This window comes from Bubalus kerabau, chromosome 7, assembly GCF_029407905.1.
Source record: "Bubalus kerabau isolate K-KA32 ecotype Philippines breed swamp buffalo chromosome 7, PCC_UOA_SB_1v2, whole genome shotgun sequence".
In the NCBI taxonomy this organism is placed as follows: Eukaryota; Metazoa; Chordata; class Mammalia; order Artiodactyla; family Bovidae; genus Bubalus; species Bubalus kerabau.
The window spans coordinates 24,049,547-24,065,930 of record NC_073630.1 but is presented as its reverse complement, the minus strand read 5'-3'; the positions used below and the strand labels follow the sequence as shown (position 1 = coordinate 24,065,930).

Below are 16,384 nucleotides of genomic sequence, written 5' to 3'. Positions count from 1 at the left end.
CTTAGATGCATTCAGGTTTCTGAACTAACAATCCAGAGTACAATTTAAATCAAGGCTCTGACTGATCCCTTTTCTTTGTTACTATTTTAAAAAGCAATAAAACAATGACGTTATAATGACTTCTAAAGGGTCTGGTTCATCTCATATGAGACTGATAAATGTTGATATTGAAAAAATAAAATTAAATCAGTAAGATGGGAAATCTCTGAAACTGAACAAAAACAAAAAATTTGACTATATTTCTAATGGCACTGTAGCTACATAGAAGGAAAAAATTATCCTAATAATTTCTGAACATATTACTCTTGACTACCCTCTCTTGAATATATTTAAAGGTCAGAAGAACTGTAAAAAACAACAACAACAACTGTATATTTAGTAAGTTCACAGCTAGTACTGATATTGGTATAGCGATTCTGAAGCTATTCTGTATGTATCAAATGACTGAGCAAACTGCGTGGGTATGCTGGTATCACTGGCAACTAAGGTCTTCATTATTGGAGAAACACAATACAAACATGGAACAGAGGAAGAAGGGATGTCAGACTGGAATTAAAAGGTATCAGTATGAATTCAAGATTAAAAACAAACAAACAAAAACACAGTGTTCGAGCTCTGCCTAATGAAACAGACTGGAAGAAATTTCTCCAATAAAAGGAACCAGGGCTTCTTGGAGAGATGGCTGATTACAGGACTGGGGTAGGAAAAGTATAGGATGAACTGAGAGTATCATATTACTTCATAAATAAGGAAATATTCAAAATGGAGCGGGGACATGTCAAAAGGATATAGAAGCTAGCATGAAAGACTCCTACTGGCTAAGAGTCAGACAATTTTAACGTCAAAATAAATAATGACTGGAGTGGCTTATAATACACTGAAAAACAAACAAACAAAAAATCCATGAGTACCTAGAGAAACTAAGTAAAGTTTTTAAAGGAATGTGAAGAACAGAGATTGTTTTTGTTTTTTTTAAACAGAATTTCTTTTTAAAGAGAATTTCAGTTGACAAAATTTCTATAACAAAAATGAAAAAAAAAGTGATATAAATACACAAATTTGTAATCATCAACTACTGATAACAATTGATTCACCACAGAATCATCCATGGAAGCTAAAACCACTGGAAAAAGATGTTAAGGATGGTAGCTCGTACAGGTTGGCTACAGTGGTGACAAATGATTAGATTCTAGGTAAGTTTTGAAGGCACAGCCAATGGGATGAACTGATGGGTTAGGGTAGCTCAGGATAACTCCAAGGTTTCTGACCTGAGCAACTGGAAGGATAGAGCTGCCATTTCCTGAGAAAGGAGAGAGATTAGGAGGACTAGATTGGTAGGGAAGATTCAGAATTCAGTTTGTTAACTACCAGATATCCAAATGATGTCAATCAAGCATCTAAGCCTGGAGCCTAGATTTCAGAGTAGAAGTCTAGGCCAGATAAAAGAATCTGGAGTCATCAGCATATCTACACTACATAAAGGGATAAGATGGAGGAAGTGGAGAAAGAAACCCTTCTTGGTCAAGTTTTAACTAAACAAGCTTACTTTCTATTTAAGTTTCTATTTCTAGTTAAGTTTCTAATTAGTGAGCAACAATTGACTACCCAAAGAATGAAAGAGAACTCAGTTTAGTTCAGTAAATATTTGTTGTACATCTCCCAATAGAAGAATATCATGAAGAAATAAGACGTGGTGCCTGTCCTCAAGAAATAAGGTCTAGAGGTGGGGAGACAGGCATGTAAGCAAGTAACTAAATGAATATGATGAACAGTGGTAGATGCATTCAAAGATTTCACGGGCTGATTAAGGAGGAACACTCAGAGGTCAACTCAGGCAGATTTCTGAAAGAGTGATTGCTGATAAATGTGTCAGAAAACTACATAAGAAATAAATTACATGACAAGGAGCTGAAATGATATTCCGAAGAGATAAAATTAAATTCAGGACAAAATATCCCACAATTCATAAAGAACACTCATAGAAAAAACTTCATGGCTATTAAAAGTCAAGTTAATAACAAAATACATTTAAAAAATATAAAGACCCTGGAGTCAGGGAAAAATCAGAATCAAGTAGGATTATCAGAGCAGGTAGGCTTTTTGAGCTTGTCTTTACCAGGAGAAAGGAAAGCAGACAGATTCAGAGACTACAAAAGATGGTACATGTACAAAAGCAGCGTGAGAAGCAGTGTATGATGAATGAAATGCCTTACCAAGAATAAGGTAGGTTCCCAAAGCTGACATTCACAGAGCACTTACCATGCGTTGGGCACTGCTCTTTACATGTACTAACTCATTTTAATCTTTCCAACAACCCTGGGAGGTAAGGACTCTTAACCTTCCCTTTTTACAGATGTAGAGAGGTTAACCAAGTTGTCCAAGATTAAACAACTAATAATGGGCAGAGTTGGATTTGAACCCAAGGTATCATGCTCTAGAGTCTGCTACTAATCATTTTACTATATCACTTCCCTAGATATCTATAAGCTGCTGAGGAATGTCCTACGAAGCTCATTAAGTGAGAAAAGCAAGAGGCAGAGTATTTTATAGATTAACAGAATATAAGAGTGTGTATAGATAGATGAATATGCTGTATAGTTTACATGTACTTGGATACACATGGTGCTTACACACATAAACATATGTACACATAGATTTGTGTATGCATGGAATATTTTTGGAAGCTTACCCAAAGAAATTCAAAGCAGTGCTTCTCTCTGGAGGGGAGAGGAATCATAGAAAGAAGGGAAGCTTACTTTTCACTGTATGTATCTTTGTATTATTTGATTTTCTATTAATTTCTATGTGACACTTTTAAATAAATAAAAAACTTCTTACTTAAAAAATAAAACAGGAATGGCACACAGACTAGACATTCTCTAGTGAGGGAGTACACGCGATCACACAATTTCTGGAACAAAGTGGGTTTAGATGTCTTAGATTGCTCACGGCGGGGAGAAATGATTGCTATTTGTTATTTTGGTTCCCCCTTTGGAGTTTACCAGTCCTCATATGTTGTGCTTGGGGATCCACCTCCCACCTTCGTCTACATGTCCGAGGTGCAGCTAACCCCGCTGCCAGATCCAGAGTGTGGAGGCTGCGAATGGTTATTAACACAATCACCTTGCCTCACACACTCTGTCCCAGGTGTGACCTCCAGGGATGGGCTATGAAACAAGGCAGACCATGAGGGCCTGGAAACCTTTGATCTGGGACCCCTGAAACCTGTTTCAGCTTCCAGGAAAGCAGACTCTGCTGCAGGAGCCGGTGCCCTAACAAGGTGAGCCTGAGACTGCTGCTGTGGCCACCTTGCAGAGCTGAAGATGGAAATCTGAAAAACAGAAGTCAGAGCTGAGGAGCAGAGAGAAGCCAAATGACAGTGTCAGCTCTGAATCCAGTGGGCTTTGAAGCTAGCTAGCTTTTCCTTTGGACTTTCCAACTTTTTAAACAAATAAGTTACCATTTGCTGCTTAGTTTAGTTGATTTTTCTCTCATGGCCATAGAAAGATTCCAATAGAGAGACTGAGGCAGACAAAGCTCCATTTCAACCTCGAAGTCTGGTGTCATGCCCAGGGTCTAAGTTATAGCGTTCCAACTCACTGACTGGGACATGGGACACGGGATTCCAAAGTCAGGTGAATGGGGGAGGAAAAGGAAAAGGAGGCTGGTGAGACAGGAAGAACAAGATGGAACAGCAGGCGGAGGCGAGCTGTGAAGGCTGGTTGAAGACTGTATTTTCAATAACAACCTATGACTATTATGTCTATATAATAGTTATATAGACTATTTGTCTCTTCTTTAGAGAAATTATGATAGTATTAGTGATAGTCTGGGAAAGATAATTCCAGCATCTCCTGCACATTGACGATTCATGTCCTATACAGATAATTACTGGCTAACTACTATATACTACGTATTATTCCAGGTGCTGAACATACAGCAGTAAACACAACGGGAAAAAAAAAAAAATCTCCTCCCTTCATGGCGCTATCATATTTAGTCTTAAAAACATAAAATGTCCCAAATGAACATTTAATGCTATAGATGTGCCACGACTGTGCTAGATGCTATTATGACAATTACTTAACCCTAATACAATTCATATTTATGCAAAGTAGGTATTTTTTATTTTCATTTTATAAATGAGGAAAATAAAGTCTGACGAGATTATGTGACTTGTTGGAGGTCACGCTATCTGTAAATCATATAATCTCAAGTAAAATCTAGCTTTTGCTTTCAAGTATGTTATTTTGCTCACTAAACCACAGCTCTATTTAACTACCATATGACAGATGTCATATAGCAACTCAATGGGTTTACTCAGATTCTGCAAAGTCCCTAGGTATTATGTAACTAACACATGAATAAAGAACCTTACATGAAGCGATTTATTATCTTCTCTCGATATGACTACTGCTCATTAGGTTAATATCCAGGATGTGATCTCATATCTGCTTTGCTTATGAAATCTTGCAGTGGTATGCTAGAATTGGCTTGACCAACTCACAGGAACTGTTAAATTTTCAGAAAATTTGCAAACCAGTTGACTTTATGTTGATAGCTTGAAAGTGATCATAGTATAAGTATTTACATCAAGAAAATTAACAAATACTACAAATCAGGGTTTTGTTTTGATTTCCTTTTTTTTTTTTCTTGGACAGTCAATTGTTAAGCATTTACTAGGGCACAACTGTATTTAAGGCCCACCATTTACTCAATGGAGAGAGATCACAGGAATTATTCTGTTAGAAAATATTCAAAATACTGGAAAACTTTCCAACTTGAAAGATTTTTTAATAATAATGATCCCAGGTGGTACTAGTTGTATATGTGGGAGATTAAGAGATGTAGGTTTGATCCCCGGGTTGGGAAGATCCCCTGAAGAAGGGGATGGCAACCCACTCCAGCATTCTTGCCTGGAGAATCCCATGGACAGAGGAACCTGATATGCTTACATAGTCCATAGGGTTGCAAAGAGGCAGACACAACTGAAGCCATGCACGTAAGAGATACCATGGATACATGTAAATATCTTTCCCAGTGCATATTGGGCCTAAAATGGTCATTATCCCAGACTTTCAGAACCATTGCTTTATAAGTTTAATGCCATAAGATACTTGTAATGGGTTGAATATTATCCTCCCTAAATTCAAGTCTACCCAGAACCTCAGAATGTGGTCTTATTTGGAAATGGGGTCTTCGCAGACATAATTAAGATGAGATCAGACTGGATTACGGTGGGCCCTAAACACAATGACTGTTGTCTTTATGGGAGAAAAGGAGATTCAGACACAGAAAGACAAAGGGGAAGTCTGGGGAAGACAGAGGCAGAAACTGGAGTGATACAGCTACAAGCCAAAGAATGTCAAGGATTGCCAGCAACCACCAGAAGCTACAAAGAGGCAAGGAAGGCTTCTTCCATAGAGCCTTCAGAGGGAGCATGGCCTTGCTGACAACTTGATTTTCGACTTGTAGCTTCCAAAACTGTGAGAGAGTAAATGTCTATTGCTTTAAACCACCTAATTTGTGGTAATTTGTTATGGCAGCTCTAGGAAGCTAAAACAATACTTGTGCAAATTATCAGATGCATAATGCCTAACAGGACACAGTTAAAGAACCTAAAAAGAATTTGATAAATGCCTTTCTGGCCTCTTGCTACCAATCAATATTTTCATAAGAAATCATGTGTAACATCTAAAAGTAAGCTTTTGACATAGCATCTGTTTTCAATCTCCCACCTTTGTAACTTTAGAAAGGAGGACATGGCATAAATAGAGTGGAAGCAACATTAATTAGTGAAGTTGTGCTGAAAATAAATTAGTGGACTGGTGAAGCTTTTGTGTAGCTCCATGGTTCCATAAACCAATCAACAAAACTGTCGTTCAATACTCAAATTAATGTATTTTGGAATACAAAAAATAGACGCAAATGATCACTTTTAAGTGTTTACTCTGTGCCATACACTGAACAACTCAATTTATACGTATATCCTATGAAGCAGGTATTACTTATCTCAACTTTACAAATGAAGAAACTGAGACTTGGCCAAATTAAATACCAACAACATTGTCAGTAGATGGCAAAACTAGGAATCAACATCTTTTCAGCTATGAACTGACTGACTTCAGGGCCAATTCTTGAAAAACACCTAAAATTATGGTCCATAGGCCACCTGAACTTTACCCTAGATGAGAACCTCTAGGTATAGAACCAGAAATGTGCAACTTTATTATCTCCTTTCAGGACTTCAATTAGACAGCTTTAATCTTTCTTTTGTAATCTGTATCTCACTCTTTCTTTCAAGTTTTCCTTCTCTCTGTGCTATAGTTCAGGAAATTATTTCAGTTCTATTTTTAAATTTGGTAATTCTTTCTCCCATCCCTAATCTTAACTCATTCACTGAGTTAAATCACTTCAGTGATATTTCTAATTTAGAATTCTGATTTTTTCCTTAACAGTAGGTCTCAAGTATTTCTATGTTGTGCAATCCTCATAATTTTTTAAACAGTATTCTATTCCATGGTTACACCATGTTTACCTATTCATCCACCTGTTGTTTTATCTCATCATTATATGACATGAGTCCTCAGAAATTATCACAAAATTACCATACTAATGGACCCACAGTGATTTAGCATGAGTGGAGTGGGCCCCTGACATCTCTGCAGTAAAATATTCTTGGGTGATTCTGATGCACATCCATGGTCGAGAACCATAGATTTAAAGAACCCCTATAATTAATAGTATTCCTATGATGGTGTGGACTATTAAATCACACTACCTGAACAGAAATCTTGGGCTCCATGCCTCAGACCAGGGTAAGCTTTTTAACTTCTGTGGACTTTGGTTTCCTCATTTATCAAATAAGGATCATAGAACCTACTGCAGTGGGCTGTGATGACTAAATGAGATCATGTAAATAAGCACAGCAAGCCATCCTTACAATCGTTCTTCTGGGTGGATGGGGACCTAAGGGTGAGAGGCATTATCTGTGAAAGTCTGCAGTCCACCCACATGAGAGCTCAGCGAGAGATGGAGACTAGAGGACTCTGGTCTGAAATCCACCTGGCGGGTGGGGAGAGAAGGCTGTGACTGCAGGGTAGTTCGCAGCCTCAGCTCCAGATCTGCTGACAAGTTGAAAATCGGCTTGTCTGTGGAGGAGGAGGTGTTACACCTCTGGGGGCCATACTGTATGTTCTTACCTTATCAGGAAGAATTACCAGTACGTGACCTGATGAGACCTGAATTCTTAAATGAAACGAGAAAAGGCTATCTAATCTTCAACCCCTGGGGTGGGAAGAAACCATCCGAGATTTGCTTCTGATTAAATAATGGTCCCAGGAACAATAATGTATTTAAGGAAAAGCGGATGAGAGAAAAATAGGAATAGTCAACTAAGGAAGGTCACCAAGGCATGATGGACCAAAACAAAGCTTAAGGTTCACACTGTCTGTAAATTCAATAAGCCTATTAGGTTAATAGTTACATTTTTACTGTACTCCTAATAGTTACGTTTCACAGCTATCATTTGTTCTAGAAGTTTCTTCTCATGAGTAGCTTTCTCTAGTTCATAATGTACACTGTGACTACATACCATAAATTTAGAGGGCTGTTTTTAAAAACATTCTACAAGGTAATATTTTGTTCTGGAGGCCCAGTGAAAAATTTTTGAAAGAAAAATATCTAGAAGTCTAGGTTATGGTTACACATGGAAGGAGTTTTGTCTGCTTGCCAAGACAGGACCTGACACAGAGTGCTCAATAAATATTTGTTAAATGAACTGTTTTCTCTCTTTTGGCTTCAGCCACTAATGGTTAATGTCATGCTTAATCAGCATCCCTGTGGAAGAGCAAGAAAGAAAAAGCAGTGAAGCCTACTCCCTTTTAGGGCTATTGCTGCTATGTCTCCTTGCTTCTCCACCTGATACCCAAAGTGAAGGAAGGCTTTCCTGGGCCTTGTGTTGAGCAGACTTAATTGTTTCCACTCACTAAGAACAGGTAAAAATACAAAAATGTACTTTTTAAAAAGTACAAAAATAAAAAAAAATTTAAAAAGACAGCCTATATATCTTTTTGTTAGCAATTTTTAAAATCAGCTGCTGTCAGAAAGCTAAAGTGATACGTACTCTGCAGCACTGGTTCTTAACTGTGTTTGAATCCTTCCACTTGAAAATCTGATGGAAAGTTATATTTATCTCCCCAGAAATATGTGTGTGTGTATATATATATATACATATAAAATATATATACACACACATATTGGGTTTGCCAAAAAGGTTCACTTGGGGTTTAAAAACCCAAATGAACCTTTTTGGCCAACCCAATAAATTTCTGCATATGAATTAAGAAGTTCCAAATCCTTCTGAAACCAGTAAAAGGGATCCAGGTTACAAAGTGCTTTTCTTCAATATACAGAGCACAGGGCTCTTGGTCTAGCAGATGCGGTTATTTTTCTGCAAGTAGTGAACAGCTTAGGGATACTGATGGAAATTTTAATAAATGCTATGAAGGAGGTTTTATGTGCAAACCTAATTGACTATTGGTGATCCTCGTCCCTGTTGTTTTTAGTGACTGAGTCAGATTAAATTATTCAAAACCAGCACTATAAAGAGACACTTACAATGGCAAACCTCCTAAACCAGACAAGTCCATACAAAGGAAAGGGAGATTACACAAGGATATGTGATATCCCTAAATGCCACAAGAGATCAGCCAGTCTTCATCTGACCTTGACAGAAACTTAACATTTAGGATTTTAAAGTGAGAGGCACCAAGAGTGGAGACTTAAGAAGAAAAAAAAAAAATCGTGGGGGTCAGGGAGACAATAAACATTGTCTGTTGTTGATCTAAACATTTCATTACTTGCCTTCTGTTTAATCTGAAACACTCCGGAAAGAAAACATATGTGAGAACCAGCTTTCAGAAAACATTTGATTAAAAATAGTTACACTTACATCAGCTGCGTTTCAAGTTGTAGTCCACTGCATTTGATATTTATAACTAAAGAGAAAATAAGAATACCGACTGGTCAGCTACTCGTATTTTAGAACCAAGGTCGCTGACAGCTTTCTGGTTGGAGTGGGCCAAGCTGGAGGATGTCACATCGGCTGAGGATGGGGGCTCTCTGGCCACTCTGGAAGAGAATCAGTGAGGGTTTCTGAAGCCCTGTGGGGCTGTTCCTCTTGGCAACTTTCCACCTCTGTGAAGAGGAAGGTAGTTTGGTTAATAAAAAAAAAAATCTCATGAATAACTTTCGGGAAAGAGGGAAATGAGCCTTCCCTGGCACTCCTTGCTGAGTCAAAAACAGGCAGTGACAGGCTTGGCCTCAAGGAAGGCACTTGTGCTTTTCTGCCAGCCTCTCCCATTTGGAGCTCCATGATGAAATCAGAACTGAGGAAACTTTAGAGGAGAACTTGGTAGGACTGTAAAATAGATTATTAAATGTTTAACAACAGGAAAGCTTTCCTTTAAAGGGGGCAAGATACATATTTCTGTATCTTTATTTTTGCATATTTATGCAAGTTAGTCTGCATATTTTCCCTAGATTTTCTCTGAATATTATTATTATTTTCTTCCTGTAGGAGTCAGAATAAATTCCACATTGTCAATGGATAAATTTTATCTGAATAATAAAGAAGAAATCAATAGAATCAAAGTGAAAGTGAAAGTGTTAGTCACTCAGTCGTGTCCAACCCTTTGCAACCCCAAGAACTGTAGCCCACCAGGCTCCTCTGTCCATGGAATTCTCCAGGCAAGAATACTGTAGTGGGTTGCCATTACCTTCTCTAGCAGATCTTCCCCCCCAAGGATGGAACCCGGGTCTACCACATTGCAGGCAGATTCTTAACCATCTAAACCACCAAGGAAGCCTCTAATAGAATTAAAGTGAACACTAATCTTCAATGGATCCCCATCTTAACACTTATTTGTCCTGAAAAAAAAAAAAAAAAAAAAAAAAGCCACCAGGTATAATAGAAAATTTGAGTTAAAGCCAGAAAAAAAATTCTATCAGAGATGGAAAGTTCAGAGCAGTGATTTACCTATGAAGAACAGGGAAAAGTGATCAATGGGTGGGGCGTCAGCAATAACTATGTTTTATTTTAGAAAGAGATCAGAAGCAAATATGGTAAAACGTTAATACAGTTGGCCCTCTGTATCCTCAGGTTCCACATTCGTTATTCAACCAACTGCAGATGGAAAAAATATGTTTTAAATTCCAGAAAGTTCCAAAAAGTAAAATAAATTTGCTGCACACTGGTAACTATTTATATAGTATTTACATTGTTGAGGCATTAAAATAATCTGGAGATGGTTTAGAGCATACAGAAGGATGTGCATAGGTTATATGCAAACACTGCTGCATTTTATAAAAGGGACTTGAGCATCCACGAATTATGGCATCTGTGGGGATCCTAGAAACAATCCTCCAGGATACTGAGGGATGACTGTCACTATTAAATCAGGTAGTGGTATATGGTGTCCTTTACATCAATTTTTTAGTGTTCTATACACATGGAATTTTTTATAATTAAAACAATGTTTTAAAAAGAATGTGAAGGGTTACATAGCAAAACTCTTGAAAGCTAAATGGCATCCTCTGACATGAAAGAAACATGTAGAACACCAGATGGCTCAATAGCCCTAATCCTAGAAATAATCTCAACATAGTAAGAGTGTGTCTAAGCCTAGCCTACACGCAGCTTATTGGAATTGGGGTTTTAAGCATGGGACAAAATTCCAGTAGCAAACAGAGAACTGGAGTAGACTCTTAGAGTTGGTTTTAAAATGGTTTAACTTTAGGTATCAAGTTTGGACAATCAGCAAGAGACAAACCCAAGCAGGTTATATGTTTACAAGTTCTATAAACCACAGCTAGGGGTCTGCAGCCGCCAAACCACAGCCAGTCCCCACAGCTTTCGGGCTGGCCGTCAGCACTTCACTGCTCCTGTGTGAGACTGAGTGCATGCTGAACCAGGATGCTTGTGTTCCAGGGGCCTCTCCAGGATGTGGTATGCTCTCCCAGAGGCATGATGAGAAGAGAAAGAATGAGGCTGGAGGAGAGAGAGGAAGGTAAGAAGCTGTAGAGGAGGAAAAGGCAGAGCCTAGAACATTCCACTCTTAAGCCTGAACAAATATACTTTAATAAACATGTATCATATGTAAATTTAAGAAATATCATTTCCTTCCTGCAAATGTAAATGCTCTCCCTCTGAAGTTTCTGCAGAAATGGGATTTGGGGAAGACTGTGGGGACACTGTCCATTACACCTCCCTCTACGGGAAGGGAGGCTGCGGACACTGCACAGATGTTCTCATTGCTCTCGCACAGCGGCTGCACAGGTTTACAACCTTGACTGAAACCATCTCCACTTTCACTTTCTCTTCTGTAACAGTTTATAACGGAGACCAACAGAACTCCTATGTTAACTGTTGGGTATGCAGTTATCATAGGATATGGAATGCTTAGGATATGTTTTTTCTTCTCTTTTCTATCTTTCTCCTTAATATCCAGGCACACTAACTCAGACATTCTAGAAGAAATTATAGAGTCACCATGATCATCATCTTGAAAATAAACATCTAATAATCAGGAAAAGTATATATATGTGCAGAATAATAGACTTAGGCAATTCTATATAACCTATGAGTTACTGTCTTATATAGCAGAAAAGTATGCAAAGAAGAAGGGTTAAGGTTGATTAGACTTTGCATCTAGATCAGTGATGCTCAAGCAGGGTGATTCTGCCCCCCAGGACATACGGCAACGTCTGGAGACATTGTTTGGTTGTCACAACTACAGCGCTGCTATTGGCATCTAGTGGGTATAAGTCAGGGATGCTGCTGAATACCCTCCAATGAACTGGAAAATCTCCCAAAGCAGGAAGTCTTCTCACCCAAAACATTAGTAGTGATGAGTGTGAGAAACCCTGATCGAGCTCTATCTGTCACACAACTCTTGCAGCCTCACATGGAGCGGGTGCTTAGTGAACTGCTGCAGACACGGATGATTGTGACGATCTTCCTGATAAAGACACACATTGAGGGCAATTCCTTCCTTCGCCTACATTTTACATGTAAGAGGGATTTATATCCCTTTGTAAACCAAAAGTTCACCCTTAACTATCTTTTGTAAAAAAGATTATTAAAAGTGATATTGGAAGAAGAGCTCTTGAAAAACTACCTCATGATTGACTCTCTCTTCTCCCCATATCAGCTCTTCTGATTAAGAGCTTTTATGATAAATAAAATTACTTCCTTTAACTATTAACAAACTTTCAGTGAATGATGACAGGCTAAGAAAACAATGATAGTTTGTAACTGACTCTCTGAACTGCTCTATGTTTTCTTACAATTGGATTAAATGCTTAATAAATATATGTTGAATTAGTGAATAAAAAACAATTGGGTGAAATAGTGAAGCTGCAGCTGAAGGTCAATAATGACTAATCATACACATTTATATTTTGACTTCCTTAGAATTAGCTGTTTACATATCTAGATTTCCCAGTAAGTATTAAACTCCTTGATACATAAACTATGATTTGAGAAGAACATCGAATATCCACTATGTTGTTTTATTTCTAGACTATTTTGTAAATGTGAGGCATCAACCACTACATGAGAGGGATGTATGAAGACTGAGCATAATAGTATATATAAAGTTTTTCCATTGGGTAACAAATCTATAACAAAGTTACTACTATGTATCTTTTAGTATCAAGAACTGTTACTTAGTTACAAAAGACTAGAGTGATACAAGTCAACACTTGACAATATTGTAATTTATATTTGTTTCTACAGAGACAGTCCAGAAAAAAACTCCCAGTTTTACTCTTAATGCTAATTCTTCAGTAATTACAATTATAATCAGTGTCAATGCCCATAATATGTACCACACATATGAACACATACAGTATTTATATACAGGACACACAGACACGTGTTAAAAACATGTATTGGATGTGACTCCCTGATATCTGAGTACCTATTATTCCTGAGCTCCTCTCTCTTATTGCCCAGAGTTATAATTCTGTGTCTTATCTTACTACCATCCTCCCATGTCCTATTCCCTAGGTCCCTGCCCCCAGTCTCCCAAATGCATATGTTCCACATGACAGTTCAATGAGCAAGAGTCTGCTGTAGGATGACAAGCCACCAGTCCTGTGAGGACAGCAAGGCTCCCTTTTAAGAGCCTCGGTTTCCTCACAGGTATTAAGACTTTTTACCTACCAGGGCTGTTACGAGAATAGAAAAGATAATGTATGTAAGTTTCAGTTCAGTTCAGTTATTCAGTCATGTCCGGTTCTTTGTGACCCCATGAACTGCAGCACTCCAGGCCTCCCTGTCCATCACCAACTCCCAGAGTTCACTCAAACTCATGTCCATTGAGTTGGTGATGTCATCCAACCATCTCATCCTCTGTCGTCCCCTTCTCCTCCTGCCCTCAATCTTTCCCAGCATCAGGGTCTTTTCAAATGAGTCAGCTCTTCGCATCAGGTGGCCAAAGTATTGGAGTTTCAGCCTCAGCATCAGTCCTTCCAAAGAACACCCAGGACTGATCTCATTTAGGATGGACTGGTTGGATCTCCTTGCAGTCCAAGGGACTCTAAAGAGTCTTCTCCAACACCACAGTTCAAAAGCATCAATTCTTCTGTGCTCAGCTTTCTTTATAGTCCAACTCTCACATCCATATATGACTACTGGAAAAACCATAGCCTTGACTAGATGGACCTTTGTTGACAAAGTAATGTCTACTTTTTAATATGCTGTCTAGTTCGGTCATAACATTCCTTCCAAGGAGGAAATGTATGTAAAGCACTTTGCAAATCTTTGGTGCTTAATAAATGCTAATCCCTTTGTTTAATTGCTGTTGTTATTTCCTCATTCAGATTCTAAAGGACCAGAGACCATAAATCTGTGGCTAAACCCATATTTATCCTGACTAATAATCCTGAACAGGAAACACATCTTTCATTCCACAGAAGAGCTCAGATAGGAGACTTAAAATGCAAACACAATGGATAGGACTAATACTACAATATTACTCAAGAGGTAAAGAATCAAGGGTTTTTGTTTTGGACCAGAGGTAAGAAATTAGAAAGGCCTGGGCCTAGAAGCGGGCTACGAGGAGACGAGGGAACAAAATGTAAGGCTGGCAAAACCAAAGACCGATTTCTTTGATATCACAATTTTACTAAGGGTCTGTCTTGTACAAATGAAAATGTTTATAAATAATGAAACTGCAATATTTGACTGGTTTACCTACAAAACTGTTAGCAATCAGTCTATGAAACATGACATCCCATTACAAAAATAAAAAACTCAAGCTACGTCAGTGGAAGATATTCTCAATTAAATACAAAGAAAGAAAAAGAACCTGAAGAAGTAGAAAAAGTTCAGCTAAGCCCACCACAGCATGTCATGAAGCAGTATGTTCCAAGGACCATCACGTGCAGACAAATAGTTGCTCCAGCAGAGGCCCTTTTGGACCACTAAGATAGATTTTCTCATTCAATCTTTAGACAACTACAAAGCACAGACCCTTAACAAGTCTGCATTTTGCACATCCAGGTACTGAGGTTTAGAAGTGTTGGATCTCAGTCAAAGGCACACAGCTGGTAGCAGAGTCTGGATCAGAATTCATGATCTGAGGTATTCTACTATATAATCCACACAGTCATCTGAGTCTTGTTTTTTTGCTAGATCTCTATAAAGAGCTGAAATTGAGCGCTCTCACAAAGCATTTTTCAAGTCTTAGGAAGTATACAACTAAACAAATGTTTAAGATAATTTTTAAGAAATAATAAAAGTTTTGTTAATGTTGAGATAATTTGTACTAAATGGAAATATTAAGTTTTAGAATCTGTCACTTCTATTGCTACGAGACACATTTCTACATAAATATTATAAATAATCATGTGACCACTTCAGCTTATAAGCAGAGACAAATGGTAGTTATTTAAAGCATTCCTTTCTTTTGCTCTGAGGACACCAAATCTTCCAGAATTCACATGGAAAGACATCACATCACAAACTTACTTTGACCTGAGGGTAGGACTTCTTGTTCTTTTCACTAGACGCACCGGGGAGCCCTCCATGGGAGGGGCCTTCACACACATAACGGAAACGAAATCCTCTCTGCAAAGGTGAACACAAGGCGAACGAGTTTGAGGAATACTTACAAAAAACTTATAGGGACAAAATTACACCCAAATTTTATATTCTTGTGTATTAGAGGAGACACAAACTGTGAAAGAGGACTGTATATGAGAACCACTTCTCCCCATAACCTTATCATGAATATTGATGTTAACTGATACTTGGGCCCTGAGCTGTGGCTTAAAAGGCAGGTCCCTGGTCCTGCAGAAGCTCTCCTCCTGTGCTATGTGGAGAGTAAACTGCTGCAGACTTTAGGCCTAAGGACTCGACATGCTACAGCTTGCCTGCATCAGAGTTTCCTCATCTCACACTGCTTCTGCCAAGCTCTGAAATGGGCCATATGACTCAAAGTTAAGCTTCTCTGACTCTTTTTTAAAGGCATTCCTTTACCTACTCTGATGACAGTTGGTTCAGGAGGGAATACAGAAATGTCTTGTTAAATATACCCCATCAGGGTTACAGAACACAGCCTATGCAAGCCCGCACATCTGATCAGTAACTCTCAACAGTTCAGAAGGTAAGAAGTTTCGATTTAAGATTGTTAATACTATCAAGTTCAATCTGGATATATTAACTGACCTGAATGAATCCAAACCCAGAGAGTCCCTTTATATATTAACTCAAGAATTTTTATAGACACAGTAGTATCAATTAGGAATTAGCAAGAAGCCTTTACTATGCAGGCTGATTAAACACATGAGCTCCATGTATTTTTTTTATACAACTAAGAAGATTAGACCAGACCATATTCAAGGTCTATTCCAGTTTTAACATTTTATGACTTAAAAAGCTAACAGTTGTAATTGTGCATATTTGCATATCAAGAATAAAACAAGGACATTTATGAGAATGGCTCTCATCATCATATGAAGGGAGATTTCAACATATACAGTCTCTTGACCAAATGGTCTTCCGTTTTTCAAATACACCCTTTAATGAAAAGAATATGTTAATACACTTTAAGGAACATTCTCACCTTTTGCTTACTTTATTGTGGGACTGACTTCATATAACAGTGCTAGATCCTTGGCCCTCAGAAGCTCCGCACACCACTACTTGTTAGTGGGGGCTTTCTACCTTGCAAGCTGGATAGTGGCGCTCAGTGAATATACAGGTTTTGACGGCTTTGAGCTAATGGATCAATGTAAAATTTCTGCCCTCCTTAGACTGTACTTCATTTCACTATGCCCCATAGGGTCTTGAAAAACAGCCTGAGAGGTTCAGGGA

At 38.2% G+C, this 16,384-nt stretch overlaps 1 protein-coding gene across 3 annotated transcripts in view; it reads right to left on the bottom strand.

Moving 5' to 3' along the window:
- The window catches only part of NFKB1 (nuclear factor kappa B subunit 1), a 121,886-nt gene that overhangs the window by 68,688 nt on the left and 36,814 nt on the right, over window positions 1-16,384 (bottom strand). For all 3 annotated transcript variants that reach the window (XM_055587817.1, XM_055587819.1, XM_055587818.1), the window contains exon 5: window positions 15,038-15,136. In XM_055587817.1, coding sequence (XP_055443792.1) covers window positions 15,038-15,136 — 99 coding nt within the window. The remainder of the gene's footprint in view (window positions 1-15,037; window positions 15,137-16,384) is intronic.